We start from the raw sequence: 24,145 nt of genomic DNA, 5'->3' as shown, positions 1-24,145 counted from the left end.
ATTATTATTATTATTATTATTATTTATGTTTTGTTAACAAGTATTTTTTTATTTTGCTTTCTTTTCACTCATAGTTCTTTGTCCATATATATAAAAAAACAACATATGACTAATGACGTATCAATGCTGGGGTTTTTTTTCTGATCATCATAATTCACAATGGTTAAGTAACGTTTTCGATACTTGTTTAGGTTTTCAGACACGTGCAACCTCACGTGGCGACCACCTTAGCGTCCACAGACCACGTGTTCAACGAACTAGGCGTTTCACTCTGTTCATCTTTTCTGGAGAAACACCGCCACCTGGCGGATAATTTGTGGAATTACACAACCTATGTTACATAAGAAATATGGGAAGTTTAGTCAATGTTGTAGCAGAAAGAAAAAATGGCCTTTGTAAAGGAAGTTATGTCTTTAGAAAACAATGACGTGAACAAAAATATATACAATTATGTATCTGGAAAACAGATTTTGTTTTATGTATTAACACACATATTGGAAGAGTTTCAAATCAGTCTGAAACTGACGAACACACGATTCTCTACATGTTTTATATTAACCAATGCATTAAAAAGCAACGCCACTCTACAGTCTACCAGCTATTTCCAAATTATCTAAAGTCCTTTAGTCCCTACTATGCACAGTTTAAGAAGTATTTATGCATTTGTCTGGTCCAGAAAGGTTTTTATTAAAACAGTGCCAAGTGGGAGGACATCAGCATGACCTATGAGAAGAAATTGTTGTTGGATAAAAGACAAATTCCAGACAAATTGAAGTCCATTATTCTAGACTGAGAAAGACTGTAAGAGTAGAAAAAAAAATATCTAGACAGACACTCCAAGAGTGTACGCCATTGTTTCTGAAGCAATTGTTTCTGCCTATCAGTCAGAGAAGTCAATATGGCCACTTTCAAAATATGAGAAATCCAATACTCCACGCTGTGCTCAAAGACATAATAAAAAGATCTATCTTAAAAAACAAACAAACCTGAAAACAGAATGCAGAAGTGTGAAAAAGTAGCTTCACTTTTGCTGTATGACGATGGGTACTGTGGAAACCTCTTAAAAACGTTGTATGTACTGTAAAGTTCAAATTAAAACCACAAATTTTTATTTCCTCCCAATATTGAAGTACAGTTACAATGAATGTTTTTCAGAATTTGGCAGCAGGTCTTAGGTTTGCAAAGTTACATCTGGCATCTGCATTGCACGCTTGGATTGAGAAAAGCACTGCCATCTTTGCACATAACTGTACAGCTGAGGTTATGCATAAAGTATTGTGCCTACAATAATAATAATAATAATAATAATAATAATCTAAAAAAAAACATTCAAATATTGTCAGTTGAACAAAACCTCTGTTGTAGAAACAGGAAAGCATCATTCTCAGGGTGGACACACACCCTTGTGCTCAGTGAACCACGTCCTTTTCACATGGGTGAAAGGAGTTTCACTTCAGTATGAGAACATATTTGACACCTCATATGAACACACCCTTATAATCAGGCTTGATGAATGCATTTCAGTTAGTGTTTTGTAACCTTAGAATTTTACAGAACGTAACTCAAGTTTGCTGCCATGCTACTCTATAGAGTCATGGGTACACCCTTACAGCAGTCATTAAGATGTAAGATGGGAGAAAGTAGATATACTCAAAGTCTACAAAACATCATATTTCTGAGGTATTACTTTGTGTTTTTACAGCTATACAGAGAACTTGAAGCTATCAAATTATGGCATGTGATAAATCTTTATGTTGGATGTTCATATAGTCATATACACACAAAGCTTCAAGGTAACATATCAAATCTACAAGGAACACATTTGTAATTCCAGTGTTCATGCTCCATGCCCAACTGAGTTAAGTCGCTTAGAAATATACTATCAGATATATGCAGGGTTGTAAAATTAGTCAATGCAAACATCCTCTAAAACCCACCCCCAAAACATTATGTCATGTTTTCCTTGATCGTCGTATTTCACAGCTCTTTGTGAATTTGCAGTCTGTTTAATTAGCAGCAGAGGGAGAAATTTTGAAGCCTTGTTCAAACTCTCGCTAAAAGTGGCTTGTACTTCACATGCCTTCATCCCCGTTGCCCTGCTGCTTTATGTGTGTGAACATTTGAGCTGCTTAAATTGGAGTAAATGTGAACAAACACAAATGTTTAGAAAATCCTAATGTGTACATCACTAAAAAAAATAGTTTTACAACCTAATAGTTAAAGAAAATCTTGATTGTGGAGGAATGCTGCACTGCAGCGAAATGCAGCGATATTAAAAAGGCCTCGGGCCTTTTTAATATCTTATGTTTATTTAGGAGGATTTGAGAAAAAGGGATGAATAAAGCTGCATTCCACCATTTTCTGACGTGGGTCTGTGTGCATTATCTATTTGCTATGGAGTTGTTCCTTCCAAGAAACAACAGATTCAGCCGTGACACATGGAAACATTCTGGATGGTGACGAAACAGGCTTTCTGATTATTTCACAGTCATCAAAGGAAGCTCGTTATACCAGACAGTCACACAGTGATCTGTTTACCGCAGCCAGCCCCCGTAGAAACCCACCGAGTCCCCAGTGACAGACTTCATCATGACATTACGAGATTACAGCAGGTGTGGACATGTGTTCCCCAGGCTTGATTGATTATTAAAACAGCTACTTAGATACTCACATGTTCTCAGATGAAGACCACTTTGTGCTTATGTCCCACAGCTGTGTGACTCCCTTTTATTTATTTTTTTCTATTCAACCAGACCGTGTTCGATTTTCTTGAACATTTTCATTATCATTACGTCCCTAAGTTTACCTTAAATATTTCCCTTCACAGCTGATTAGCTACTGTTCTCCTGTGGTCCCCACATCATGATGTTGCCACCACTTGATTTGTTACATTTTTCAAATTTCATTCAATTGCATTTTTAAGAGTATAATGAAGCTTTGCTTTAAGGGGTCACCAGGAGCAGATGGATCTCACTCTCCACTAATCAGGTATGCAGCACACACAAACACAGACATGCAAAGTGCTGTCATGTGACTGGGCAGGGCCTCATAGGTGTGGTAGCCTTAGACTGCTAAACGGGGATTAGAAGGGAATAGAAATTTCTCCGTCTCCCTGGACCAACTCCTTCTGTCACTTCACAAAGCAGAAGAGACAGCTGAAGGAGAATGAGACCAATCGGCGGACACAGGTTAGTGAACAGCGTACAGATGGATTTATTAGAAGAGTTTCTGAATGTGACAGCATGTCTTCCCGCAGCTCTAATCCCTCTGCTTCAAGAAACAAAGTAAGCTTATTTAGAAGCTAGCATTACAGGGAAGCTAGCCATGTTTACAAGAGTTTAGCTGATGATATTGGTATTATAAAATATTTTACTTCTTAAGTTAGTACCCTCTTTTACATATATAAAAACAGCACTTTTCTGTTTAATCCTTTATCTATTCATATTCATATCGTTTAAAAAACTTTTTCATATTTTTTTTATATTACAACTTCAGTCTTCAGTATTTTTAATGAAGCTTTATGTGACTGACCAAGAGCGCAATTGCGAACCTTTTGGTCTTTGTGCAAAACTAACAGATCATCACAAAGGTGGAGCATGGTGGTGGTAGGATAATGCTGTGGGGATGCTTTTCCTCATTAGGCATAAGGAAGTTGGTCAGAGTTGGGAACCATCCAATTCAAAATTTTGTATGTAAAAATATAATTTAAAAACTACTTATTTTCCTTCTTTTTCACAATTAAGTGCTATTTTGTGTTGGTGTGTCACAGAAAATCCTCTCTATAAATTGATGTTTGTGGTTGTCATGCAAAATGTCGCTGACAAAATTAGAAGATGTCTTGATAATATCTAAAGGAGAAAGCAAGTCACCACTCCACAGATTCAGAAATAGATAGATTTCTAAGGGAGGGGCTAAGGGGAAGTACGCCGTTGCTGTAAGGACCGCACCTGATACAAGCTACATTATAAATTAAATAGATGTTCTTTGTAATATCGGCTATGTAGACAACAAAAGCAGCTGTAGGTAAAAATAAGCGGTGGTGGGTGGTCGTGTGTGAGCGCGTACCACCGCGCTGGGAGAAAAGGGGGGCGGGCATGAAACAGGCGCGTGCTGACGAGTTGACACACAGCTGTTTAGCTGGCACGCGCCACTGAACTGATGTAAATCTTGGAAAACCCAGTGAGACGGACTGTTGGGTTTAACCGAACTGGTTGACGAGGCCGAACTGCACTAAACTGAGTTTAAGCCGAGCACAGAGAGCTATTAAAAAACGACTAGCAAGGACGAAGAGTGACGAAGTAAAACTTAGCAAGGCAGCCGACGGTAAGTTGCTCCGTCATTCCCTGGGAAACGCTTGAGTTAGCAGCTGTGGTTTCAACTGAGGTCTACCTTTGCTTCTTTAACTTTTGAGGAACTTTACAAGGCTGAAGTAGAAAAGTGACATATTTTTCAGTATTTTATTTTGACTTGAATTTGATAAGCTAAGTAAAGGAGTTGCTTTGTTGTACTTGAAACAGCTGCGTTGCTACTTTTTAAGTGAAGACAGGGCCGATCCAAGATTTTATGGGGTTCTACTTGATTTGTGTCTTGGGCCAAAGGTGCCACACTACACTGCATAAATAATTTGCTTTTATTATTGAAATAAAATGATAAATATATAAATATAAAACATGTCTAAGTTTCTTAAATAGCTATATAAATAATTTTGGGACTCATTCTTGAAACACATTTTATGTAAAACATAATTTAATATATCTCAGTTTTTTAAATTGCTTTACATTTCATGTACTATAGTCTATCTTGAAATAATTTAATCTGTCACCTTAGTTTGTCAAGTGGACATCTGAACCAGCAGGTCAGTTTAACTGAAGACCTGCAACATGAAATAAACATGCTGCAACTCTTGAGTATGAAATATTTAAAGTAAATACATGAATTGTGTTTTGAAATATTTTCCCACAATTAAATATTTTTCCATATTTTATTGACCTCACACCTTTCCCTCTAAAAAAATCTATTTTAATAAATTTCAATGTTCTGTTAAATCTTTTATGAACTTTTATTTTTCTCCCCAAATTTTCTAAATGTATTTTTCTACCAAATTTTAGTTTTACAATCTATACCCATTTTATTCATATCTAATCATATTAGTAATATATTAAAAATTACGTTCAGTCAACTTTAAACATTTATTTTAAAATAAAAAAAGCTGCTCTTCACATTTCATGCAACAGTAATGAAGGTATTTTTGTAAAATAAAATCCCTTGAGACAGAAACTGTATTTTCCATTATGCATTTTGCTATATATTAAAGTTCTTGAAATCCTTTTGCAAATCTTACATCCTGTTTATGAACTGCTTTTTATTAGGTGTACAATTTGTGTTTCAGGAGATAAACCTGATACTGGATGCAGTCTCCGATTCCCAGTGGACCCTGAGTGCTCTGACTGTCCCCTGAGATGGAAGAAATAAATCCGCTAGAAAGGGAACACTCGCTGTGCGTCATTCTCCCAGCGGGGATTGAAAAGAACATTACAGTGCATGGAAGGTGAGCTTTATCGCTTTTTTTTTTTTTTTTTTTTAACAAACTGCGTCTGCTGGAATCTGTAAAACCTTTATGTGCTACAACACACATCACAACTGCATCTTAAGTAGAGTGAGAACACCTAATGATTTTTTTTTTCTCTTCAGTAAACCAGTGATGGACTTACTGGTGACACTGTGTGCAAATTACCATCTCAATCCTTCTGATTACACTGTTGAGTTCCTGTCGCCTAACAAGAACAACATCAGCTTCAAGCCAAACTCTCCTATCGGCTTGTTAGAAGCCGAGAAGATTTTGTTGAAGCCTAAAGGGACTGAAGAAAAAACAAAGAAGCCGTACATGCCCGAAGTAAGAATTATTAAAAGCAAGGCGGGGTGAGGGCGTAGAAGCAAAATGTATTTTTTTTAAATGTTTTTTGTTGTTGTTTTTTTTTTTACATTTCAGGCAACCGTACGTTTACTGATCAACTACAATAAGTCCCACAAGACAGTGTTGCGGGTGAATCCCAGGCTGCCGCTGGAGACGGTTCTGCCGGCAGTCTGCGACAAGTGTGAGTTTAACGTGGAGACGACCGTCTTACTGAGAGACCTGCAGTCCAAAGAGGCGCTGGATTTGACCAAGACCTTGAACGACCACGGATTGAGGGAGGTGTTTGCTAAAGACACAGCAGCTCAGGACTCCACAGACTGCCAAAGTAAGTCAGCTGGAGGAGGTATGTTGAATAGCAGACACACAGAGACCCTCTTTTGGCTTTTATTTAAGATATAAGGTGTTTATTGTCTTGTACTTCTCCATGGATGGGGAAAAAATATATATTTTTTTTTCTGTAATGGTGAGTGGTTCTCCACCATTAGCACATTTATTAGCGCATTCACGAGGTTGGTTGACAGCGCCAAGACCCTCCTCCTGACTCTGATTGATTGTTTTTTTGTCGGGATCACTGTATTTCTTCAGAGTAGCACAGAGAGGAGGCGGAAAAGCTCCATATTTTCACAGATTTTCTGCCTCATATGAAACTGTCACAACATGGTGTTAGTTTTAACAAATATGTTTTGTTTACCAACTTGTACTATAGGTTGACTTATGGAAACTAGAATCCGTGAGAAGGAAATTAAAAATAGCCAGGAGTTTCTGAATGAAAAGCACATCTTTCTGTTTCGTAGAAAAATAAAACCTGAAAAGATTTTCCTGTTTCCTTGTTTTAACAGCTGGCACACCAACAGAGATCATCTCACCAACTCCGTCACAAGGTAGCACGCACACACACACACACACACACAGATGCATGTCATGATTTAACATGCACTACCGCTAATTATTTAGTGTGTAACATGCCAGCCTTTTCTCTACTAATGTTGGTATTTCTTAGACTTGCAAAGGAAGGAAAGGAAACAAAGGAAAAGAGGCTTCTTTAGCTTTTTCAGAAGACGGAAGAAGAAAAATGAAACGGTATGCTTTTTGCATTTGCTGGAGCTTGATTGAGAATGTTTTATTTTTACAAGCTTACATTTTACTTTTTGGTAGAACGGATCGGTGAGTGCTCCTACGTCTCCTCGCCTGGGGAAGCAAGTAAGAGTCCGTGGGAATTCGGAGAGCGTTTCGTCAACCAACACCCTGCCAGCCGACACGCCCAAAAAGCGCCCAGCGCCGCAGCCCCCTGTTGCCGTGTCCCACAGTGTCCCTAGCAACCTGAGCACCTGCTGTATCCAAGGAGCACAGGTATACCAGGAGATATCCGTTCTCTTCCTCTTGTTTTAACAACTCCAAAACATTTTTATTGTACCTTGAAATGAATTCAGGCAAACAAAAATCCACTGTGCAAAAAATGTCTTCCATAGTCATCTGGAGAATCTACTTTAAGGAGTACAAAGAGGAGGGCTCCTCCCCCTCCCTGTGCAAACGCACAATATGAGCAGAGAGAGGAAACTGATGTGGAAGGTAAGATTGTCCAGTTGTCTATTTTGCCCCTTGGTGTTTACCAATAAATACCGCTTTTACAGCATTTAAAAAGAAATTCTCTGGATAACTGATTTTCCCCCCCAAATCGTCACAGCGTCACTCAATGCCAAAAGAGGTCACATTAAATCAAGATTAAAATGTCACTGCAAATGGCATCAAATGGAAGATTTAGCAGCTAAATCCGTAGCTTTTTATCAGTGCTGAAACAGTTTAACCCCCGTTTAGGGCAATTAAAGTGACCCTTGTTCATAGAGCGTATTGGTTCCTGCCTGTTTGGAGATAAATCCCTCTATTGTCCACGCTTTCATTCCCTCTGTATTAATCTGCCTGCTGTTTCCCTACTGCTTCCCCTCTGGCTGCATTGCTCCCTCTTATTGATTCGCTTTTAGACACAGGAGGTTGTAGTTTACATGAGCAACATTTGATCGTGCCGTTTTTTCTGAGTGCTCCAATTAAAGACCTAATTGCTTGCAACTCCAGCTTTGTTTGTGTGTTGAGCCAACGTGTCGCTTTGCTGAGCTGGTGTTGATGTAAGTCTGGAAAAAGCGACTCCCAGCCAAGATTTGACGGTCAGCAAACATCCTCCATTGGAGGCCTCCCGTAATCTAGAACTCCCTCTCTGTTGATGGATTTGCTGGTCATTTGCTGCTGTTTGTTGGAGGTTTATGAGCGTCTTTGTGGAAACCTTTCAGACTGAAGCTGAGCTCTTTCTCCTTCCTGCTGCAGACTCTGTTCCCTGAAGGGAGTGATTGAGGGATCTGCTCTTCCTCTTCTCCTTCCACCACCCCCTCTTGCTCTCTCCGTCTACTTCCTGCATTGGCTTCTTCCTTCTTCCCATCCGTCTGGCTTTCATGGACATTGCCTTTACATCATAAATCTGTTTTCAAACTTTTTGTCCTGAACATATCTGATCTTTTTTTTTTTTTTTTTTTTATATATAACTTTCATTACGGGTGGGATTTTACAAAACGCATCATGGTGCCTCTTAATCAACAAATTTGACAAACTATGGGAGCATTATTTCAAAAATGATAAATGTTCTGTTTTATTCTATTTCTTGATATAGTATATATTTACTTCTGTCAACCTACAAGTCGTTTTTATGTTTTGTTCTTGATTAAAAGTGGGGGGTTTTTTTGTAATTTTTTTTTAAATTAAATTTTTCGCTTTCAAAATAAAAGTAAACAGAATTTCAGTTCTTGAGATAACACGAATGCCTTTGTTTTTAATTTTTCACAAGCTGTCGAATCGACAAGCATTTCTCCTCCGCTGCATTTTTTTTAGATTTCATTTCAAAATTAATTGCTAAAATAATGACTTACTGTGGCAGCAAGCAAAACTGGAAAAAAAATAGGGATGGAAGTTCAGGGTTTTTAAAATAGATCATCACGAAGTTGTGCATAATTTTGTAGTTTTTTTTCTTAAGATTTTTTCCCAATATTGTCTATTTTTTTTTTTTTTGATACTTTTCCGTAAATGCCTAAAAGTTTAAAAGACACACTGGACTCCATTTAGGTCATAAAAAAATCCAAGATGCGACGGCAGTACAAAAAAAAAGGCAATGCTATTTACACCACAAGTATCTGAATTATGAAGTGCTTCATGGAAACAATTTCACCCAAACTGGCTAAATTTTTTTCTTCCAATTTTATTGTTTCCCTTTTCGAGAAGAGCTCATATTTCAATAAAATTCTTCAGATAAGTGTTTTCTGTTTCTAACCTGTAAACGACTTGAAGAGAGCTTACTGAGAACCTTCTAAGGCAATACAAAGATAATTATTTTTCACTGGAAGTCCACTTTAGAAGAGAGGAAAGTGTTCTTTCTTTCTTTTTTTAATAAATTGTTGATTTCTCCCATATTTCCTATCATTCAAAGAGTCCCTGAAGACTCTGGAAGAGCTGAAAGAGACTGATGATTCCTTGTCCTCTTCAAACCCCTCACTGACTCGTCTTCATGAAGCGCCCGACTCGTATCGCCCTTCGTTTCGAGGGAGAGACATATCTGATGCCCGATCGGCTCTCGCTAAAGTCCTCACATCCTCGGTCTCCAAAGGGACGCTGGTGAGGCGTTTGAGAAACTCCGCCGCCTTCCCAAACTTCAACGTGACATCCTGCGTGTCTACGACTTCAAAGTGTCTGGATGACAGAGACCCCTGTGCAGAGCGTGAGTCTGTTTTCAGATCTAACCTCCCGACTGAGAGCGAGTGGACGGAGCCAGATCAGAGGACTGGATGGACTACCTTTAAAGTCGTGCCCCTAAAGAAACCGGCTTCCTCTGATCAAGAGATGATGCACGACACTCAGGACCGCTCTGAATTACCTGTAATTGATGACAAAGAAACAACAGAGAAACGGAAGGAAGAGGAAGAACCAGAAGTTACACCTGCGCCAGTAGATGATTGTGATGGTGAAACGGCCAATGATAACTCAGAAAATCAGAGCGAGTTTGGTCTGAGTCCTAATGCAGGCATGGTTCCATGTAGTTCATGCATTGATGAAAAGGTTGAAGAGGATGTTTCACATGAAGAAGATGAGGAAGCTGTCTTCCCTCCCCCTCCTCCACCTGTTGTTTTCACAGAGGACATGGAAACTGTGGAGAAAGAAGATTCCCAAGCTAGTCCCATCTTGAATGGGCACACAAATGCATTTAGCATAGCTCACAACAACGTTTCCTCCACCGTATCTGACCAGACGACTGTAACGCCGTCCAGATTTGCCCAGGCAGTAGCCCTGGCCGTGCAGAGGGCCCGCCTGCAGAGATTGGACCTGGGTGTGGGCTCAGGCCCTCAAGCCTCCGGCGGTCCAAACGGCACCCTTCCATCGCATTCCAGGTCTTCGTATCAGTATGGTAAGTTCCTATCTTTCAGTGCCTTGCAAAAATATTAATACCCTTTTTCAATATAAAAAAAACTTCAATCATTTTGTCTAGTTTGTTTCTTATAAATAAACACTGAGTACCTGTGAAATGGACATTTTTGCCCTTTGTTTTGTTCTAAATCATCCACTCAGATTGGGTGTAGATCATCTCTGGTCTTCAGTTGTTGCAGAATCTCAATTAAATTTGGTCAAAACAGAATAAAACACATTTGAAGTTTGTGTAATGTGACAAAGTGGAAATGATGACCGGTATCAATACTTTTGCAAGGCACTGCAGTATTACCTGTTGGTTAACACTCTGCTTCTTAAACAAGTTTTTTTTTTCTTTAGGTGCCTGACCTGCGTCTGTGTCCAGCTGCATATGAGGTTCAGTTTTCAGGACGGACTAAAGACACCGAGTTTAGGGTTTGACCTGACCTAGACCAGCTCATAGTTTTCCATAAGCTATGCTGCTTTTTCTCTTTTCAGTTTTCATTTAATGTTCATGTGTTTAAAAAGAAATGCTTTGCTCTGGAGAATGCCAAATGTATAGGTTAGAGTTACTGATGGATGGAGATATATATAATTTTTCTTTTCTTTTCGGTCAACATGTGCCAAAGTGGATGTAATGCTGATTTGAAAGCTTTTTGTTGTTTATTTATAACAAAGAATAAGTAACCTGTATTAATAGTACATATTTTTGAGAAATATTTTTTTAGGGTGGTTTGGTTTGCAGCCAGCAGGTGGCAGAAGAGTGTTGCTTGCAAATCTAAAATCCAAACAGCATCTTTTTTTTCTTTTTTTTTTTTTTTGTAAGATTGTCATAAAATCCATTCTAGTGGATTTATCCCTGAAAATACACCACACAATTTTATTGCAATTTTAACCAAAAATATTTGTTTAATTGTGTTTACCGAGTAGCCATGAAAGCAACGTCCGTTTCAGGGACACGCCTAGAATAAAAAGAGCCCAACAAAAAGCTGCATGTATTATTGCATTTTTGATCATTCCAAGCAAACAAAATAAGGGGGGGAAGGTAAAAAAATATATATAAATAAAAAAAAAAAAACTCCAACATTCTTGTTGGAAGCATCAGTTTTATGCCAAGCATTTCATCGCCCTTGTGAGTAAACTCAGTCCACTTTGCTCACATGCACTTGCTGTTGTCTTCAGCGGACCCGTACCTTGGGGCAATGCTGCGCAGCTATACTTGGGTGCCAAAAGAATCCGCGCTACTATATGTATTGATCCAGCCGTGGCCTTGGAGGAACAGCGGGGAGCTGTGTGAGCTGGAGACCCAGCCAGAACCGCCTGTGGCTAAAGCTCCCAGTTTGCCAGGCCTGGACTGAGTGGGCTCGCTTCAAGACTCCCTCTTTCTCTCTCCTTGCTCTATCTGAAGGCACAGAGAGAGAGAGAGAGAGGAGGGCGGGTTGCTAGAGGATGATGGGAGGTGACCATTGACCCTGTCGTGTTTCTGAAGTGCTCCCCCCAGAGGGGGCGCCTGGCCCTCAAGGGCACAGTTGTGTTGCACTGCCATTGTCATGAAGAATGCCATCATGGCCCCTGAGGAAGAATGCCACACCGAGCCTTTTATTTAAGATATGTGTGTAAATATACATAGCGTGGCCTCTGGAGCCTCTTTATACTTGTGTCTTGGTCTAAAAATGTGAAAAAGTTTCGACTTTCCAGCTCAGAATTATGACGTCCAGCGTAGCTGACAACTTTGGCATTATCGTTTTATGCACGAAAAGGTTGAATCCCAACATGAGCACAACCATCCCTGATCACACAGACACAAGAAAGCCAGGTCTGTAATGCAGGAGAACATTTAATGCTACCCTGTCATGGAGAATTACAGTAATGGTGCTAATTGATGAGCAATACTAAGAGCCTATTTAAGAAATTGGATTAATATCAGGTGCAAAAACACAAAATCTCACAAAGTATTTTTTGTGTAGGTTCCAGTGCAAATGTAATGTAATGTTCACTTGAAATAAGACAAAACTCGCAAGTTTTGTCTTTCACTTATATGGGGAAAATGTCTTGTGATAAGTGAAATTATTTTACTATAACATAAGCTCCTATTTCTTGCTTTAAAGTTACTTGTAAGTCAGTTTTGTCTTATTTCAAGTTTAGTAAGATATTTGCACTAGAAACTAGACCAAAAATACTGAAGATTTTGTGTTTTTGCAGTGTATGGGTGGACTACCAATGTAGAGGAACAAGGTTTTTAAAGAGTTTCAGATGACAGTTCTGATAGATTAGATTCCCTTCGGTGAAATGTCAAATGTCAGCTAGAACGTGACCGCAACCCTTTTCCCACCTGTTACTGCACACTGCTGTTCAGCAGCAGAAAGGAGGCAGTGAAAATTAAAATAGAAAGATTTGGACAGAAAAAAAAACTCAGTAAGATGCTTATTTGAAATAAAAAAATTGAAGACAATCCCTTTCACCCTGTAAGACCTAGCTTCATAATATTACATCAATTATTGACTTTTTTTTTTTAATTCAAACTTGCATATTAAACCCTATTGTTCAGTAAATAATTGATTTAATATGCAAGTTTGAATAAAAAAAAAAAGTCAATAATTGATGTAATATTATGAAGCTAGGTCTTACAGGGTGAAAGGGATTGTCTTCAATTTACTGACTGAGCTCTTGCTTAGTTAAGCAAGAGCTCCGTGAATATCTCTGTGATTCACTCTACCAGAATATTCAGAAAGAAAGAAACTGCCCCTTCAAATTCTTTTGGGTGACCCTAACATCGTCTAGAACATATTTAATATTACATTTTCATAAAACCTCACAAAAACAACAAAAATCTCTGAAAAAATGTTTTCATCTCCGAAGTATTTCAATAAAACTATCGGCAAGGTTGAATTGTCCCCCCCTAATTTTTGGGTCTTCCAAGGATAAAATAAAGAAAAAAATATCAGCAGCACCAAATTCACACCATGAAAAACAAGCTTAAGACATTTAAGATAATTAATCATTACAGTTGAGTCTAGCTGAGTGTTTTCATCATTCATTTGGAGAAAATTCTGATCCAACCCCACAGTGATATTGACACACTGAATCAGTGACTAATAGAATGTGGTCATACAGAAATATGTGAAATTTAATGAGTCCCGAGAATGCAGCCTTGAGGAACCTCACGTGGGTTTTGTTCCTTTCAGTCTGCCAAGACGGATCTGAACCAGTCACAGAAGATTTTGATACACAAATGTCAAGAGCATCCAAATTAAACTGGGTTTTCAGAACCTTGGAAAACATGAGCAAAGAAAAAAAAACTCAGCATATGCTGGGAGTTTTACATTTTTTTAAGTTTTTGAAAATTCCGTAATTGGTCAAAGTGAATTAAAGGAAGATTGTATGGTTGCAATCGCTGGGCGACTGATTGGTGCCACGCTGCACCGGAATCTCGTGTTTTCATGGACAGGAAGATGTCAAAACAGTGAAACCAACTTATTTAAGCTCGATGAAGGAAACTCCACAAACTTTCTCTAAATTGAAAAGATTTTCTGTTGTAAAAGTTTAGAGGTTATTTTAGTAAAAAAATAAAAAATAATAAAAAAAAGAAAATCTGATTTGACTCACACACTGCACTGTGAGTACACTCCAAAAAACTCAAACTTAAATCAATACCATAATAGCCGGCCCACACAAGTGGAGGTAATGCACATTTAGCATTTATTTATTCCTTCATCTTTTTCATTCATCTCTATTTAGTTCTCCATCTGATGTATCTGGCTTGTGGTTTGAGAATGCCCACGAGCTGCTAGGAGTCGGAATCTGATTATAAAACAGCAACCAGGCCCGAGGCGAGCTTCGCTAGATCCACCATGTCTGATGTGTGTCCGGGGCGCACATGTGCAATTCGCAGACTGCTAATATATGTGTGTTTACATGGCACCTTCCATGCCTGGGTAGAAATAATCAATAGATGAATCACCCAAAGCAGTGGAGCTCTCCCCAGGCAGTGTGGTGCAGCTTAATGCTATTCTTTTCATTCACCTTGGGAACGGCATCCATCAGGCCTCCCCCCAAATTGAGGCACTGTTGCCTAAAACATCACCAGCGCTTGAGGGGCTGCTTGGAAAGTGATGCAGGGAGAGCGCAGTTGACCTCTCACCTCCTCCATGTTTTCGCTTGCTTCCCTCCTCTTTGGCGGAGCGGCAAATCACAGAGTTCCAGGCTCATTGGCATTGTCAGGCGCTTACAGTAGTGTTTCTCCGTATTGTGCTGGTGGTTAACTGGTTCAAATGTTATGGAAATGATATTTACCTCTTCTCTGATCCCGTAAACTCCAAACAGGCAGGCTTCGTTTCTTGTTTTTTTTTTTCTTCTTCTTCTTTTTTTACCCCCAGATGAGGGGGAAAGCGCTTAAAGGAGGCACTATGTGTACGATAAGAAAAAAACAAAAAATATATAAAGCAGGCAGGGAAAATGGAAACGGAGCAGCGTGGCGTTAAGCAGAAATCAAATAGTTTGTGAAACTGGATCTGCAGCGCCTTGCAATAGGTATTCATACATCTTTAGTTTTTCCAATTTGTGTTGTTACAACTTCAAATTATTATTTAATGCTACATGGCTCCTTTTTTTGTTTTTATAGATTAAAAATCTAAAATGTAGTATGGAGTTGTAGCCCTGAATAAAATTCAGTACAATCAACTGCCTTCAGAAATCTTTTAGTTTTTATATTTACACCTTATTTTAGTGCCGTAAAACAGAGAAGCAGGAATTGACAATATTATGGATAAAGCTAGGCTTTAAAATTCAGTAATACAGGCAGGGATTGGTGGAAGTAAGTGGGCCAAAATTATTTAGAATTAACTTCAAAAAGTGAAGGAGAAATTGCAAATTTATACTTAAACATATTTACACTTTTAAACATATTTGCATTTTTTTTCTTTGCTTGGAGAGTTGAAAAAGTATTATTTATATTTTATATTATTTTCTTTTAGGAATCCATATTTGTTCTTTAATTTTATATTGAAACAGGTGCCATCTTGTTTGTTTGAAACTGAATCAAAAATAATTAAAACAGAAACAAATTTATTGATATTTAACTGTAGTCTAGCCTGCAGAATCAGGTCTAGTTTTAAGCCAACTATGTTTATTTTGTCCTGAGCTCACAACTGGAATCACTGGAATAAGGTAGTGGCAGCATTATGCTGTGGGGATCCCAAAAGTCCAAACCTAAAACCAAATGAAAATCCATGATAAGGTCTGAAAGCCCCGTTGACTGATTGAAGTTGAGACATTTTTACAAAGAGGAATTAACAAAACTCCTCTGATTTGCCACACTTTTCAGATCAAAAATGTTCCCTGAATATGAACTATTTGGTCTATATAGAGTCCAAATAAGGGGTATGAATGTTTTGGCTATGCACTGGAAATCAAATTCCAGTTGTACCTGCCAGTCGTGTCAGTTTGGACCGTGAGTTTGACGGCTGCACATCTGTGGGTCAGCCCGTGTTGTTCTGGTGAAAAAGCCTTATCGCTCCGTCATTTTTCCTCATACATCCCTTATCACTGACTCCTCAGAGAGGAGGAGAGGGGGGTAAACACAGCTTTCCTCTCTGATAAATGGCTCCGTGTCTCCTCTTCTACGCAGTGACAAACTGACACAATCATGGCAGTTAATTTGTCACCGGCAGCTCCTCCTTTGATCAAAACAGAAGCCCCTGCCCTCTTATTCTGTACAATAAAACAAATGAGCACTCGAATGCAAAACAGTATCCCTCCCCAGCCCCCACAAACCTCTTTCCACTCTGATGTGCCACCAGCGCGTTGTATCTTTGATTCTAATCACTCTGTGGCCGACTCCTGAAATCATTAATCTCACTGAGAACTCGCCGGGAAGCCGGACAGGTCGGGTGCAATGCCGGTTTGCAGCCAAAAGGGGGCACACTGATCCCTGGTTGGGATTTGGCTTACAGGGACGGATGTGGGGACAACACTGGATTTAGCAGGACCATTTAAGTACAGGCCCGGGACGGCTAGATGAATAAAATATGAAGAAAGTTGTTACATATTTGTTTTAGATTTTAAAGAACTTCTCCTGTTATCCTAAAGTGCTTGTTTTCTGCCTTATTAAATATTATCTAAAAGCCTGGTGATGGGATCTGCCCCAATCCTTAAAAAAACACACAAAAAAACACACAATCTTTATTTTTTTTGTCTGTCATCATTAATAATTCATCTCTTTTCTTGGATACTAAAACAACAACAAACAGAACAACAGCTCGGATAATGTATTCAGTCAAAAGCTCCATGTCTGGAGGAGGAGGCGAGGGGGGGACAGCGAAAATGTGCAGCGGAGTGAGACAAGAGAGCACCCCGACAGGGAGAGGCTCAATGTCACTCCGCAGCATGGCGGGAAGGAAGAAAAACAAACGCCGGAGGGGGAAAAAAATATAATAATAATAATGAAAAAAAAAAAAAGAAACTAAGAGAGTGGAAGACACAGTTTGTAAGTCATAAAAGCCCAATTAGAGGCATTAGGCTCCTCAAATGGAGGATTACAGTGAATAATTTGTGGCTGCAATTTTTTCCAGACTGATTGTGCCATTAATGTGGGTGACAAAAACGCATTTATTTTTGAGGAGGGCTTGCAGGAAAGCTTTCAAAGCAGAGGGAGAGAAAAAAAAAACAATAATTCAAGGTTACATGTATGTGGTGCCAAATCTGCACCCCAGCTGTCCACTGACTCAGCCTCCTTACTTTAAATCTCGTCAACCTCCCCCTTCACACACACACACACACATCCAGTCACCCCTTCATTTGGAGTAGCTCGACCTTGAATGTCTCTGGTGTGAACCGGTGCCCCGGCTTTCACATTACGGCAGAATGGATCCTGACTCATTCAATTTAAACCCATCAAGAAAGCACAATACAAGGCAAATTAGCTGCCATTATTTAGACACGTTCTTAGCCCCCATCGCGAGGTTACGTGACAATTAGTTACATTTGTCTCCGATGTCTTCTTGGCTGTCCGCTTCTTCTCTAACATCCATAAGCTGCTAAGATTATGACCAGATTTTGGATTATACAGCATAGAAAAGGCTTAGAGCCTAATTATCACACTTAAACCCATCTGCCTTGCTTGTTATTTTATGTATATAAAAAAAATATTCAACAGTCTGTGAATTTGTCATTAATTGGATCTTACAGGTGATTGACTGGTCAAACGCTGACCATGTAAAATTTCAAAAACCTGTGTTGTGCTTAGAGATGTGGTACTTAACAATAAAAGAAGAATGAAAACTGAAAAAAACAACAACTTGTAAACTGTTCTGTAGAAAGGAATAAAGAAAATGCAACTTTTGGTGAGCACATCGTCAACACTGCCAAAACAAAATCTTTCCAAGTGTGGTCTAGTTTCTAGTGCAAATATCTCAGTGTACCTGAAGTAAGACAAAACTCACTCAAAAGTGACTTTTCAGCAAGATGCAGGAGCTTGTTTAGAGTCAATAAATCCTTAATATTGATGAAAAAAAGGACTTGTTCCACTGCCAGATTATTTCATGTTTAATTTGGGGAAAATGTCTTGTTATAAGGTAAATAATCTGCCAATGGAATTAACATCTTTTTGTCATTATTAAGGAAATATTTACCTAAAACAAACTCCTATATTTGCTGAAAAGTTACTTGTAAGATAGTTTCACCACCATCCCAAGTGTACAAAGATAGAAACTAAACCAAACTTACTTGGTAAAATTTTGTGTTTTTGCAGTGAAGAAGTAGCCTTCATGCCCAAGGCCGGCTGTCCAAGCTAGTCCACCACGAAGGCAGACTGCAATATGCTACAAAAAAAAAGTCTCTAAAACCCATATTATATCATTACAAGATCTGTAACAGAATCTGGTAACTGTTCTTCTGGAAGTGTCAGGGTTTGTTGACAAGTTCACCATCGTATTATCCACCATGAATGAATGCGAGACCATCTGTGAAAAAAGTAAAAGAGTTGAAAAAGTTGATCTGGAACTTGAATCATGACAGTAACCCAAAGCATCTCCATAAACCTGCCAAGAACTCATTGGGAATTAAGAAACAGAAAGTTATCTCAACTAAGTTCAGCGTACACTGTGGGAGGTGCAGTGCTAGAGAATATGGGTTTTTTAAAAAAGTATAATTAAGGTGTTTTCTTTCCTAATTGCTGAAAAAACGAAATTAGAAATCAGTTTATGAACCTTTTCTGAATAGAGTCCATACTTGTTGCCTGGCAGTGTATCGCAACAACAAGTCAGTCGGTGTTTGAAATCATTCGTCTTCCATTTATCAACAGGTCAAATACTGCAAGTCTTTGATAAATAATTTCTAACAAAAACTACAAAATGCAGAATTAGTAAAAAACTTCTTTTCACCAAGCAGTAAAGTTCTCCGGAGTATGTTTTGTTTCAGTTTTGTAAAAATCTGGCAAAGGTTAGGGACAGATGCTTCGATAAATACATGGGATGTCCTTGGATTCCCGTTATTTGCTGCTGGATTCCACTGCTAATTGACGCACATTTATTCTTTGCATGGTTTGTGTTTGCCATGTGAATTTATTTATTTATTTATTTATTTATTTGGTAAAAGCCAGATTGGTGCATCCATAAATAATCATTGTAGAGTTTAGCGGAGATAGAGAACAGCTCTCAGAATGAATCCATCAGAGATCACACAAAGGGACAGTAAATTACTTTTTCTTTTCTTTCCTTTTTACAGGAATAAAGATGTAGTACTTTATTTTTACCGTATGGGCGAGTGTGTTAATCATTTTAGCTCGAATAGTCCAGGAAAACATTTTAGCTGACCCAAAATAGTTTACTGCAGGTGTATTTCCAAAACAATAAGCTAAGAATCCCTTTTTAATAAACCCCACTAATTTATCACCGTGACAAATTGTTCTGGATGATTTTGCGATAAACGATAATATTGTCGTTTTGAGACCATTTTCATCAAGTTCTACAATGGTAATAACATAATAAATCAACTTTAAACTTCTAGTGAACATTGGATACTGGAAGTGGAAGACATTTTAAACAGCATAAACAATATTTTCAGCCACAAAATCAAGGAGCAGCTTCCATAGCTTACTGTAATTATGTGAAACAACTATAACAGCCTTTTATTTATAGAGTGACCGTCACCAGCAACAGGTGTGGAGAGGGGGGTGGGGGGGATTGAGTTGAGGTGTGTGTGTTGTGTTTTGCTCTCCTTGATTTGGGTAAATAAGTGTTATAGACCAGAGATCATGACTCTAGTTTGAGACTCACAAACTTTTGCCTCAACTTTGATTTATTCCCTAAGAACTTCAGACTTGACTTGGACTCCTGGTCAGAAACTCAAGTCTCATCATTTTTTTTTTATTTTTTATTATTATTTATTTCCGGTCCACCTTTACAACAAAAACGAGGTACACCTGTTCCTTTCTTGTCTTTAACGCACAGTTGCTTTTTCTTTTTTTTTTTCTTTTCTTTTTTTTTTTTTTGCTGTTCTGTAGAGAAATGCTGATAAAGCGCCGTAAAAGCTCTCGAGTTTCGTCGTAGAAGACGCGTCGGGGGCGGCGCCATTAACAGGTGCAGCTCCGGTTCTTTTGTGGCGCCTAAAGGGAGCTTTAACCTGCGCGCCGAAACACTTAGGGTAAACAAACATGAACTCCACGCAACAGCGGCCTGGAGTCTGCAATTCTGACTCAAATGCACTTCCAGCACAAAATTGTTCCACATTATCTGAGGAAGCTTTTAGAATTCTGGCACACACAAAAAAAGGCGCAATATGTAAAAAAAAAAAAAAAAAAAAAAAAAAAAAAAAAAAAAAGCTTCTAACAAAACAGATGCTATATGTTGAGGGGAAAAAAGCTGTAGTTGTTGGAAAAACAAGCACAGTGTCTCCGCGCATCTGTCAGAAGCAGTTTGGTGGGAGTTAAATCTGTATTCATGAGTCCGAGTCCGTCCTGTTCCACACGCTTTGTTTCATCCAGGAGGAGTTAGCTCGGCCTAAACGCTTTCCTTTCCAAAACAATTTCCAGCTTTAAGATGAAACCTCCGTTGTTTTCCCTCCTCTTAAACTCCGCCGCGACTCGTAATTGCCACTGGCATCTCTCTCCCTGCATCGGCGTGGCGCCTTTTATTTTTCTTTTCTTTTTTTTTCTTTTTTCGTCGCCGAAAAATAAAATCACATTATAGGGAGAGAAATAGTTAGCAAAGGAGCCATTAAGAGATTAGATGTTTTCAGGCGCTTGAAGGAAAATCTCTCTCTTGTGTGCCCTTCATTTGTCAGTGTCAGTAAAAAAGAGATGTTTTCCCAGCCAATTGAGTGATACATGCTGGAGCCATTGATTTCAGAGACTACAAAAATAGCACCTGGCTGTGTGTGTGCGTCTGTGTGCGTGCGTGTGCGTGTGTGTGTGTGTGTGTGTGAGAGAGTCTCTACTTTTTGTCCTCATCGTCTATTTTCAAGGTAATAACTAAAGTTCTACATTGAAGAACGCGCTTTGAACTCGTTCTTAATTGTATGTTTTTCGGATATTGTAAAGATGGAGGTGTGTTGAGAGGGGGAAGCGGAATAACTGACTCTTTCTGTCTCCAACGTAATATGAATTCATGGTGTGATACCTGGAGTTTATTAATTCAGGGCCACAGAGACAGCTGAATAATGAAATTTAATGAAAATTTTAGACGGACTAAAAGTCAGAGTGCTTCTGTCATTAATTTTAAAAGCTCACATACCGTCAGGCTTCGCTCAGTAATGATAAATTCCTCCAGTGGACTTCATCCTATATCCTAACACTTACCGGTGTGTGCGCGCGCGCCCATGTTTTTTTTTTATATCCCTTGTATTCAAGGTTTTATTAAGATAAAATAATTTCAAGAAAATTACATATTTGAAAATGATTCACCTTAAAGAAAGGTTAGACAAAGAAAAGTATTTGTGACGACGAAAGAATCTGCCGCTAACGCTTTGCATGCTTCTTGAACTTCGGCGGTCGTGAAAATAAGCAGGCTCGTCTTCCACCTCTAAGTGTCTCTGTATGTTCAAAGTTTTATCCTTCATTAAAACATATTAAGCGTAAAAGCAACATCTATGATAGAAGCCTTCTCTTTAATACTTTGTTAAGGGAAAAGGTTGCCGAAATGCCTATTGAATATTAGCTAAATGCTAGGATAACGAGAGTTTTTCATCATATTCCTCAGGAGGCGTCATATGAACTGGATTAAATGGTTAGCTTGCTTAAACCAGCTTTTCTACAGGGTCTTTTGCCTTTGAAGCAAATTTAATAATCACATTTTGCATCAAAGACACAATAACCTTTGGGACTCAGAAAAAAAACCCTCCTTCCTAAACATTAAATCGGATGGGGATTTTCGTGGTTTTTATTCTTGCATGTCGCTGAATGTGACACCTGAAAATGATGCCCAAACATTAGCCACACACCAAGAAGGTCTTCAATTCACTTACCATCGTCCTGCCTTTTTAAATTTTTCTTGTAAAAGAAAAGTTTTGTCTGTGGGTAAAAACTTTTTAAGGAAAGTGAAAACAAACTGGCTTTGCAGTCCTAACCAACTTAATCATTTCATGACACTAATATGTCTATTTTGTATTCTATTGATCTTATTAATCATATTTTGTAACTTATTCAACCCATTGCTTTGTGTTCATATAATTGTACAAAAGGTGTTGCCATATTCATTCCTTTGTGTTTAGTGTCTTAACTTACATTTTTGTTGTTTCTTGTACTTCCAGATTTATCTCCTTTAGTTCATCTGACTTTTTCCCTTTGGTTTGTTTCTTTGAGTTAGTTAGTTAGTTAGTTAGTTAGTTAGTTAGTTAGTTAGTTAGTTAGTTAGTTAGTTAGTTAGTTAGTTAGTTAGTTCTTGCCTCAGTGTTTAAGCTTCTGATAGTATGAACAATGATGTTTTGCTAAGTTTTTCTGTGACACCCACAGTGGTTCCATTGCCTGTTTCCTGTTTTTTCATGATTTAAAAAAAAAAAACTCTTCACTTTTCTGCCTGCATTTGGCATTTCAAAATGATTTCCTTATACAAAAGACCTATGAGCTTCCATATTTATTCAGTCAAATATTTCACGTAACTCCCATTGAAGGGACACGTTAAACTCAATAAAGCAAACCAAAGTGAGATCCTGAAAATATGAACAAATCAACTCATTTTGCCATCCAGTATTGTAAAAGTATCTAACAGCCTTCAGCGTTTTTAAATTATTTGAATTTGTTTCAAAATAAAGGTGCATTCTCAGCATTGCACGCCTCTTCAGTTAATGGGGTTATCAGCTTCTTTTCACACATGTTCAATTGCGTTCTGATTGAAATTAAACACCATTATGGCTGAAGCTTCCTGCTCAGTGCCTCACAAATATCATTTCCCTTCTCTTGTATACTTTTTTTTTTACCCTTTGCTAGCGGGAGATTGCAGCTTATTAGATGTTATCTTAAAGCACCACCTTCAATTTGTCTGTTTTTGTTATCCCTCTTTGTCTCATTGTTTCACGTAAGATATTGAGCCCATCGTTGACCAAAGAGGATGCTGGCAGGAGTGTAAATCCAGTCAGATCCCTGTGGTTTGGTCATCCCGTCTCACGTCCTGCGTACTCGACGCTATACCTCGGCCCCAGCATGGGCCACATTCAGCCAGGCATGGTGCTTTTGGACCAGCCACAGAAGCCCGAGGTTCTTTGACCCCAGAGGAGATTGGCTGCTCGGTAGCCCTGAAACATATTGCTGTATGCCTTTGGGGACCGCAGTACGACTCCATACAGTGGGACAATGTGTTAGTTGTGGAGGCGTAACCAAATAAAAGGCTCAATACGGGATAAAAGATGATCCTCTTTGCTTTTTCTTTTTCTTTCTTTTTATTTTCTTTTTTTGATCAGGGCTTGTTGTTGTAGTGTATTAAATACTCACACCGGTAGTGTTGTTTCTAGAGAAACTAATTATAAAATTAAATTAAATCTATTTTTGCTGAAAAAAAAAAACAGGAAATATGTTGGACCAAAACTATTCTTCTGTAGTATGTGTTGTTGTCTAGAAGGAAAGCTTTCAGTTTGATTTTTGACATTCAAATTAAGCTGTACTATTTATCCAGACATGAGTTCCTCTTCACCAAGTTCTGACTATATTTTTTGGCCAAAACCATTTTTCTTATCATTTAAGATGTTTTTGCTTTCTATCTCAAAGTCGGTTTCACATCATTCACATATTTCCACCAAGTTTGAGGTCTGGCTCGTATCCAAGATCAGAAAGTATCAGTGCCACTGGCAACAAAACTATCCTATATTATGACGTTGCCACTGCTATCCTTAACAGTTGTTGGGTGACACGAAGGCCAAACACTCTCTCCTCTAATAATGTCTTGTCCTTGTGATCAAAATAGCTCAATATTTGTCTCATATGACTATAAATGTTTTCTTGAGAAGAGATTTAGTTGTGTTCATGTCATTTGTTCCAAATTTCAGCCAAAAGTCTGCAACATTGGTCTTTTTTTTGTTTGTTTGTTTTTGTTGGGCTCCTCTTAGTCTGGCGTTGCAGTAACTTCTGGTTCATGTCTGGCTGTTGGTTCCTGTCGTGCTCCTGAACTTTTAAACCAATTTTATTTAATCTAAGGGATGAAACATCTTATAAATTTGTGTCAGAACCTACATTGGACTCAGAAGTTGTTTAGAAGTGACTCCAAAAATGTTCCCAACTCATATTAGTTAGACTTCCCCATGGTTCTAACTTTTAATCTGTTCGTTTAGTGCAAACAGTTTGTTGTGTGTATGTCAGAGTTGTGTTTTTGC

General features: G+C 38.4%; 1 protein-coding gene across 3 annotated transcripts; it reads left to right on the top strand.

Moving 5' to 3' along the window:
- Window positions 1–3,046: 3,046 nt before the first annotated feature.
- Window positions 3,047–11,339, top strand: LOC103147181 (cordon-bleu protein-like 1). Of its 3 annotated transcripts, none has more exons than XM_016678172.1 (10): window positions 3,047–3,188; window positions 5,390–5,548; window positions 5,692–5,893; window positions 5,990–6,257; window positions 6,754–6,795; window positions 6,915–6,994; window positions 7,070–7,264; window positions 7,384–7,483; window positions 9,381–10,352; window positions 10,712–11,339. In XM_016678172.1, exons 2-10 carry the CDS (start codon window positions 5,460–5,462, stop codon window positions 10,717–10,719), a joined length of 1,956 nt encoding a protein of 651 aa, XP_016533658.1. In that variant the 5' UTR covers window positions 3,047–3,188; window positions 5,390–5,459; the 3' UTR covers window positions 10,720–11,339. The 3 variants fall into 3 exon arrangements, with proteins under 3 accessions (XP_016533658.1, XP_016533657.1, XP_007565464.1); XM_016678171.1 differs by lacking the exon at window positions 3,047–3,188 and adding an exon at window positions 4,029–4,323; XM_007565402.2 differs by lacking the exon at window positions 3,047–3,188 and adding an exon at window positions 4,030–4,323 and having other exon boundaries at window positions 5,990–6,239.
- The last annotated feature ends 12,806 nt before the right edge of the window (window positions 11,340–24,145 follow it).

This window comes from Poecilia formosa, unplaced genomic scaffold (assembly GCF_000485575.1).
Source record: "Poecilia formosa unplaced genomic scaffold, Poecilia_formosa-5.1.2 Scaffold175, whole genome shotgun sequence".
NCBI lineage: Eukaryota > Metazoa > Chordata > Actinopteri > Cyprinodontiformes > Poeciliidae > Poecilia > Poecilia formosa.
Note: the sequence above shows the minus strand (reverse complement) of the source record. Positions and strands in the feature narration are given on the sequence as shown.

Coding starts and splice junctions, on each gene's coding strand:
- LOC103147181 (XM_016678172.1), top strand. CDS start 5,460: ATGGAAGAAATAAATCCGCTAGAAAGGGAACACTCGCTGTGCGTCATT. Junction 5,894..5,989: donor AGAAGCCGTACATGCCCGAA/GTAAGAATTATT, acceptor TTTACATTTCAG/GCAACCGTACGTTTACTGAT. Junction 7,265..7,383: donor GCTGTATCCAAGGAGCACAG/GTATACCAGGAG, acceptor TGTCTTCCATAG/TCATCTGGAGAATCTACTTT.